Genomic DNA, 7514 nt, shown 5'->3' with positions numbered 1-7514 from the left:
CGCAATCAAGTCTAGCCTTAAAAGAGTCAGCTTGTGACGTTGTGCGCTGCCAGGATTGGCCCGTCGCAGACCAGGTTAATTAAGGATCGCCTTGAGGATTGCCCCAACACCGACTGAGATCGTCTTTGGCACGTCGATGACCCCAGCTCGCGATGTTTCATACCTTCAACCCATGGAAGAGATGGTCCCTCATCGATCCCTTTCCGTCGCGGCGTCGCTGCCGACCATTTACATACAGCCCGAGATCCCTCTTCTCGACTCCACGCTCCCTCCCTTCTTCAGCAGCTTTGCGCTCTTACATTCTTTACATCGTCGCCCAGGTCTGACAACTATCATCGAAAGCATTCCCTTCTCGTCCACTCCTTTCTTACCACAACGACGTTATATTCTCGAGTAAACAACAGATTCCGCTCTCTCCAACCCCCTTTTCAGCCCCATAAATCTACGCGTTGACGATATTGTGCCGTTCCGTTTCGTTTCGTTCGCCGTTATTCAAGATGTTGCCAAGACAGCAGTACTCGGCGGTTCTATGCGCCGTTCTCTTCGGCTCCCTCGTCAGCGCCCAGCAGTTCCAGCAGTGCATCACCAACTGTGTGCGCCAGTCGGGTTGCTCGCCTACCGACCTTGATTGCATGTGCGAGAAGGCCAGCGGAAACTTCTTGACCGAGGTCGTGGTGTGCATGAACCAATGGTGCTCGGCCAAGACCTCGCTCAGCGAATTGCTCGACCCCATCCAGGCCAACTGTGACGTCCCCAAGTCTGCCATCCAGAACGCCCAATCGAAGGCCGGATTCGACACCGGCTCATCCACCACCACGAAGGCCAGCCCCACTACCGAGACTTTGAAGTCAGAGGAGCCCAAGGTTTCGACGACCGGCGGCGTCGGCGCCCCGGTCAGGGTCGACTCAACCACGGTTACCAAGGGAACCTCCCCTACAAGCGCTCTGATCTCTGACACGACCGCGGTCGTCACCCAGACCCCGGATGCGAGCGCTCCTCTCCTCGTTGCGTCTAGCACCCTGACCACGGTGCCCTCCAGCGCCACCACCGGCTCCAGTAGCTCCAGTAGCTCTGGTGGCTCTAGCGACTCTACCAATTCAGACAACGACAACGCCCAGGTGTCGTCCGACGGGAGCCCCGCCGGCGCCAGCACGCAGCAAGGCACCGGCGCGACCGAGAAGGCTTCCCTACTCGCGGCCGTGCTGGCCGTCGCCACCGCCATGGCTTTTGGCTGGTAAAGCCTCAGCCCCCCCTTGCCCTCTCCCCCTCTCCCGGCGGAATCGATATCCATCTTTCATAATCTTAATCTTCTACCTGTACGTATTGAGACGTGGTTGTATGTACGTATCCCATAATATGCATTCGGTCGGGCCCGGTTCCCCACCGCGAACCCCCGCCGGCGGCATCCCTCTACATTCATTCCTTGTCGGTCGCGAGCCAGTCCGTCCTCCCCCCCACACAAGTGGGTGTATGTATTCTTTAAGTCGAGACGCGCATATGGAGCTGTGGTAGCGGTGGAGGAGGAGGAGAAGAAGGATCACGGTTTGTTCTGCGGCTCGGCTTACGGGGCGGGATAGGGTGCCGCACGGGGGTGCGCGCGCGCCTCCGGTGATAGGGTATATACTTCAGGAGCCCCGGCGAGGAACTAACTAACACTGACTGATATCCGTCCCACAACTGTGAATAAAATCTCTACGGGTCTAGTCGGGATGCTTCTACTACAAGACCGGGTCAAGTGTAACCAACAGCAGTGCTTCGTGGGTTCAACGAGACTCTATTGTGTGTTCTAACTTGGTGATACGCCGGATCTCCTTACGGAGAATTAGTTGTAGCGTCGTGAGTGTATACAATCACACTTGCAAGTCTACGTGGTGGCATTAGAATGAATCGCCCGCCGCGGGGGTAGTAGATATGAATATAAGGGTGCGGCGGCTTAGGAAACAACTAATTGCCAAATATTCTTCCGCATTGCTGTGGATGGGGCTATAGTAACTTCTAACATATTAAGAACAGCCAAACCAATCTCGAGATGGTCGAACTCGGCAGCACACGTATTCGGGTTTCAACCTCGAGTCAGCCCACCGATTACCACCGGAACCGGAGGCTCAGGCTGGTTTATCCGGTCGCAACAGCCGGCCAAGAACCTCCTGATACCAATGACCAGTATCAGCCGGTTTCTTCCCGCCGCTGCTGCTACTACTGGGCGGCGGCTTGATGTCCGTCTCGAGGAACAGTCGGGCGGCAGCCTCGGCCTCCTCGAGCCTCCGCGTCTCAGCGCCGGAGAGCCGGGAGCAGACGACCTCCAGGTCCTCGTTCCGGGCGAGCATGAGCATGATCGACTCGGCCCTCTCCACCACGGCCTGGTTGACGCCGTTCATCGCGGCGCAGCGGCTTCCGAAGCTGGAGATGCTGCGGCCGGGCGCCAGTTGGAAGAGGTAAGTCACCTGGTCTTCCGTGGTCGGCGCGTCAAAGTTCACGCGAACGTCCATGTGTCCAAAGGCGAGCTCGGGGCTTTCCGCTAAGAACCCGCCCTCGAATATTTCGTGGAAATGGGTAGCAGCTAGAACCTTGGGTCTCTCGGGACCAAGAGAGGTGAAATGATCCAGCACTGCGGCGACTAAACCGGCGCCGTCCATGCTGTTCGTGCCCTTGCCGAATTCGTCGATAAGCACAAGGCTTCTATGAGTGGCAAAGTTCATCGCGAAGGAGACCTGGCGCAAGTCGATAGAGAACGCGCTTTCGTCCCTCGCTACGCTTTCGCGCGTGGCAATTCGCGTGAGAATACGATCAGTAATCCCGATCCGAGCCCCCGCCGCTGGCACAAAACAGCCGACGTGTGCCAGATATACTATGAGCGCGGCCTGTTTGAGATATACGCTCTTACCGGAGTGATTTGGTCCTGTCAATACAAAGGTGCTGGGATGTTCCACCGAGTCTTGCCGTGTCTCTGCCTCTACCTCCGCCGTCTCTCCCTCGTTATCCTGGGTACCGGGGCCACCGACGATATGGCAATCGTTTGGGATGAACGACGGGACGACTAGTTCCTGCAAAGGGTGGCGCCCCTGCTCGATGTATATGATGTTTTCAGTCGTCATTTGGGGGGCAACCCAGCCATACCGGCCACAGCCAATTGCTAACGCAAGCAAGCTATCAAGCTCACCAAGAATGTCAGACGCCGAGATTATAGCTTCTTGTCGCTCTAGGACTTTGATCGTAAGCTCGTGGATGATCTCTATCTCCCGATCTAGTGTGGGTGTATATGTTAATCCACAACATCCCAAGACTAACGAGGGAGAAAAAAGGTAGAGACTTGCCGATGATCATGCAGTATGCATCTCCGAAATGCCCATCCATCTCTTTCATCTGGCGATTCTTATAGTATACACACCCCTCGGCTGCGAACATGCGTTCCCAGGCATCGACCATGCCCTCGCCGTCGTAGTTACCCTTTCCGGTCTCGGTATTAAGTGAAACGACAGTTAAGAAGCCTAGTTGCGGGAAGAAGATGCAATTCTGTATGTATTTTCTTGCCCATTCCGGCAACTCCTCCCGCAACCTGGCTACGACGTTGGTTAGAAAGTGTTCCATGCTGTCATAACTTCGCTTCAGCTCATCTAGGCCACCGTCGACACCGTGCCTCACCGCAGTTCTACCTCGTTCCACAGACTGCTCGAAATCAATAGTCTGACTGATCAGCTCGCCTACTTGACAGATCGGAAGGGGGCGGATGGCCTCGGTAGTCTATAAATCCGGTTTAGGCCAACTCAGTAAAGATATGTCTATTCGGCGGCATGCTGTTACCTTTCTGATAATGGGGATTCCTTCTGCCCCCGGCAGAGCTTGGAGCGAGTCCCTCAGCCTCAAACTATACGCCGCGAATCGTTGCAAAGAAGCCCAGACATTGTTATTGACAGAAATCCTACGGCCCGGTATATCAACACCCCTTTCCAAATGAGCTATGGCTGACTTCATGTTCTTGATTTTCTTGAGCTCGCTGGTCAGCCGCATAAGCACGTCAGCATTCCCCGGGCGCAATAGAAATGAAATCGTGTTCTGACGTGTATTGATTAGATCGATATCGGTGCTCGGCCGCAGGAAGATCTGGCGAAGCCTCAATTTTCCCTGGGGGGTACGGGCTAGGTGCTGGAAGAGTCCGTATACAGACAGGCTCTCCTTGGCCCCGGAGGCACTAGGCCCTCGCTGGTGGCCGTTTGGATGGTACTCCGAGCGTAGAATCTGCAGAGAAATTAGAGTATCGGCATTGACAAACATGGAGTCGAATAGGGCGAACATCTCCACCGATCTAACCCTGAACATCACCAGTGCATCGGAATCGTTGGGTAAATACTGAACAGTTCTCCGCCGTTGAAGGTCACCGAGGACCGCGCCAGCACAACCGATCTGCGGCTTATCAGAAGAAAGAGAAAGAGGAGAGGGGATATGAATGGTGCCGACTAAACTGTTAGGAGACTATCGAGGTTGATCGAAGTCGCGAGGCGCATGAGGCGACCCTGTCTCGAGTTCCGTTCGCCATCGGAGCTGTCGACATCGCCCACCGCGTCGTCCACAACAGACGTGTATAGGATACTCTGGCGATTAGGCGTCCCGAGATCTAATCCCAGCAACTTCTCCTTGCCGCTGTCGTACCGGAAGTCGGCAGAATTGAGTGTCCGCAGGATATAAGCGCTCTGCAAGCCACCTACCGATCTCATTAATACAACTGTGCCAGACAACCCCCCGGCGGAAGGTTCTAGTCCAACCTTGGCTTCCGTCAACCCCTTGGGCCTTATCGGCCAGGTAGGCTGCCAGTGTCTCCGAGGCCCTCGCAGATATGAGGACGGTAGTAGGGCTTGCGTGGATAAGCAGTGTCTCTACGAGATCGATGCCTAGCGCGGCTACCTCCTCGAGAAGAAACAATTTCTCGTCCGCAGCAATGTAATAAGCACACCCGACGCCTTCATTGTCTTTCATATCGATTGCCATAATGATTTCCCCTGTCGCATCGGCCTCTTCGCTGGACAACGACGTACCGTTCTCCCGCGAGTCGTCTTCGTCGTCCCCAGAACGGCGGCTTAGACTGTTTAACGACGCTCGGCTAGACGGCAGACGCAGGGACAGCCTCTGTCGACGAGGGTGCGGCGGAAGTTGGGGAGAGGAGAGGTGCGATGACATGGCGGCCCCGGAGCTCACGCGGCTCGAGTCTCTCGGCTGTCGCCTGTCTGTCGACTTGGAATACGGGGTGGCGGTATGCCTACGGCTGGGTGTGGAATGCATTGGGCCGCGGGTAGCGGACGGGACGAGCAACGAGCTAGACTGGCTCGACGGAGGGGGCCGGGTGGTTCCCCGAGACGAACCCCGGGACGGGGTCTGACACGATGGGTCCGACGGCATCGCGACGGCTCAATCGCCTTGAAGATGAGCTTATAGCGAGGGAACGGTGGGACTCACAGATCGGCGCCTACGAGGTCTCATCCAAATGGTGATTTAAATACCTATCAAGATTAGGTAAGGTAGGAATTGATACCTCCGTACATGATTTATTACCCCGTGGAAGTAGCGACTCCTACCTGGGTGCCTTCCCCGGAAATCTGATACTCTTTTGAGAACTCCTCCTTCCCGCCCATGATAGGTATCCAGGTAGGTACTAACTTGAACTGCGCGCCTCATTACCTGCATAGCGTCGTTACCTAGTTACCTAACTAACTACCTAGGTACCTCCTAGGAATAGATGCACTCACCAACTCCCGCCCAAAATATGCATATAGAGGCTTTGGTTAGGAGGTACATAGCCACCTGCCTTCTAGATGCTCCTGCGCTCTCCAAAAATTGTGTCTCGCCGGGAAACATATTGGTAAGGGTACAGCCCTCCTACTGCTCGGCGCACGCGGCAGAGCGCGAGACAGCGGCAGTAGGTAACCCTGATTGGTCTGGTTTATTTGTTTTCCAGGGAACGGAGGGAGACGTCAAATCCGCACGATCCGTACCGGCTGCGTCGTCTACTGGCCCTTGGCCCACGCGGCGAACTCTCTCCTCTGCCTCCGGATATCCACAAACCCGGGCCGGCTCTCCAGCAGCCGGAACGGGTTGCCGATGAAGTCCTTCTCCACCTTGCCGCTGCTGTTCACGAAGCCAGCCTCGCCCTCTCTCTCGATCTTCCCGGCCCAGACCCGCCATTGGATCGGCCGCAGCTTGGAGGTGCCCAACACCATGCCCAAGCAGATGGTGAAGGTGGCGACAACGGTCTCGATGACGATGTCGATAGGGAGGGACGTGGTCGAGCCGCCGTGCGATGCCGCTAGCGAGGACAGCGACGCGGCTCGGTGCGATTGGAGAACGGAATGCTCATAGGCGGAATAGCAGCTGAGCGGGCGAGTAAGCAAGTAGGGCTCGTAGGGAAATGTCTAGATGGTACGTACGCATCTGCCAAAAGCAGCAGCCCCAGGGCCGTGGTGAACTTGGAAGCCCAGGTCATGCTGTCGAAGCATCCCACGCGCGGGAGAAGCCTCGAAGATGGGCGGTTGTTAGTTAGGTGGGTTGGGTAGGGGTATAGTGGACGAGATGGGACGGGAAACAATGAATTGCATGATGTGGTCAAGTACAGGTAGAGAAGGACGACACCAGTTCACGTGATTCAGCGTTAGCTTGCTGAGCTGAGTTACTTATTGTAGGTATAGGTATATTTGTGGGATATATGTATATATGTGGATATATGCATGGGTCACACCGCAGCAGAGAGGTAAGTACATGACATAGGTAAGTAAGGCAAGGCGTAAAAGTACCTGAGGTAGTAGTGCTAGTACCTACTAGTACGGATGTTACATACTAGTGCCTTAGGCAGAGCAGAGAGGTAGCTAGAGGTATGCACCTAAACCTGCTATCGGTCCTATTGGCCGGTAATAAGGTCGTGGCCATTTGGCCCGTTTAGCCAACGTCCGCAACCTCGTCGTCGATCTGCTCGGCAGCCCTCGATCTGCGCCGACGTGGCGTCATATCCGCTTGGCAACCGACCGCGATGGTAACTCTAGGTAGATACGGTACTACGGTAGTATGGGCGAGGAGTTACAGCAGGGCTAACGAGGACCAACGGCTAATCGCGCCGAATTACCAGTTGTTCGAGCGCGTTATCATGAGGAGTATCACTTGTGACGTTAGACACCCAAGGTTAAACGCCCAAAGTAAGTACCTAACCTGTAGGGTGGCGGGTACCCAGCTCCTGACCTACCTGTAGATATAGAAGTTGAATACCTGTATATTAGATAGGTAGGTACCTAGGTAGGTTACGCACCTAGGTCCCTCCTAACCTTTAGGTAGGTAAACTAAAGAAGTTATACCTGTGGGTACCTAGGTTACTTATAAGAAAGACTGCCTGCTCAAGCTATCCGGTGGCCTCCCACCGGGGTGCTGGAGCCGTGCTAGGCGAGGCTATTATTTACAACTGTTCCAGCGATTATTTTCAGCGGCTTATCTAGAAACTCAGAGAGGCATTTTAAATACAAGTATAAGGATCTATTCGA

General features: G+C 55.1%; 4 protein-coding genes across 4 annotated transcripts; 1 reads left to right on the top strand and 3 right to left on the bottom strand.

The window, feature by feature from the left end:
• Positions 1 to 497: 497 nt before the first annotated feature.
• On the top strand, positions 498 to 1238 carry GGS23DRAFT_594573 (uncharacterized protein; the record flags this gene model as incomplete). Its single annotated transcript, XM_051518189.1, has 1 exon — positions 498 to 1238. One exon carries the CDS (start codon positions 498 to 500, stop codon positions 1236 to 1238), a length of 741 nt encoding a protein of 246 aa, XP_051373725.1.
• Positions 1239 to 1925: 687 nt separating this feature from the next.
• On the bottom strand, positions 1926 to 4449 carry GGS23DRAFT_557269 (muts domain V-domain-containing protein). The gene is made up of 3 exons (XM_051515697.1): positions 3802 to 4449; positions 3315 to 3741; positions 1926 to 3244 (listed from the first exon to the last, which is right to left on the bottom strand). The coding sequence occupies exons 1-3, from the start codon at positions 4315 to 4317 to the stop codon at positions 2106 to 2108; spliced, it is 2082 nt and encodes a 693-aa protein (XP_051373724.1). The 5' UTR covers positions 4318 to 4449; the 3' UTR covers positions 1926 to 2105.
• GGS23DRAFT_557266 (uncharacterized protein) lies at positions 4450 to 5510 on the bottom strand. The gene is made up of 2 exons (XM_051515696.1): positions 4761 to 5510; positions 4450 to 4699 (listed from the first exon to the last, which is right to left on the bottom strand). The coding sequence occupies exons 1-2, from the start codon at positions 5389 to 5391 to the stop codon at positions 4455 to 4457; spliced, it is 876 nt and encodes a 291-aa protein (XP_051373723.1). The 5' UTR covers positions 5392 to 5510; the 3' UTR covers positions 4450 to 4454.
• Positions 5467 to 6675, bottom strand: GGS23DRAFT_557263 (transmembrane protein 32). The gene is made up of 2 exons (XM_051515695.1): positions 6417 to 6675; positions 5467 to 6360 (listed from the first exon to the last, which is right to left on the bottom strand). Exons 1-2 carry the CDS (start codon positions 6470 to 6472, stop codon positions 5997 to 5999), a joined length of 420 nt encoding a protein of 139 aa, XP_051373722.1. The 5' UTR covers positions 6473 to 6675; the 3' UTR covers positions 5467 to 5996.
• Between the last annotated feature and the right edge of the window lie 839 nt (positions 6676 to 7514).

The sequence above is a fragment of the Durotheca rogersii genome (assembly GCF_024521655.1).
Source record: "Durotheca rogersii strain YMJ 92031201 chromosome Unknown GGS23scaffold_5, whole genome shotgun sequence".
NCBI lineage: Eukaryota > Fungi > Ascomycota > Sordariomycetes > Xylariales > Xylariaceae > Durotheca > Durotheca rogersii.
This window is presented reverse-complemented; position numbering and strand designations above follow the sequence as displayed.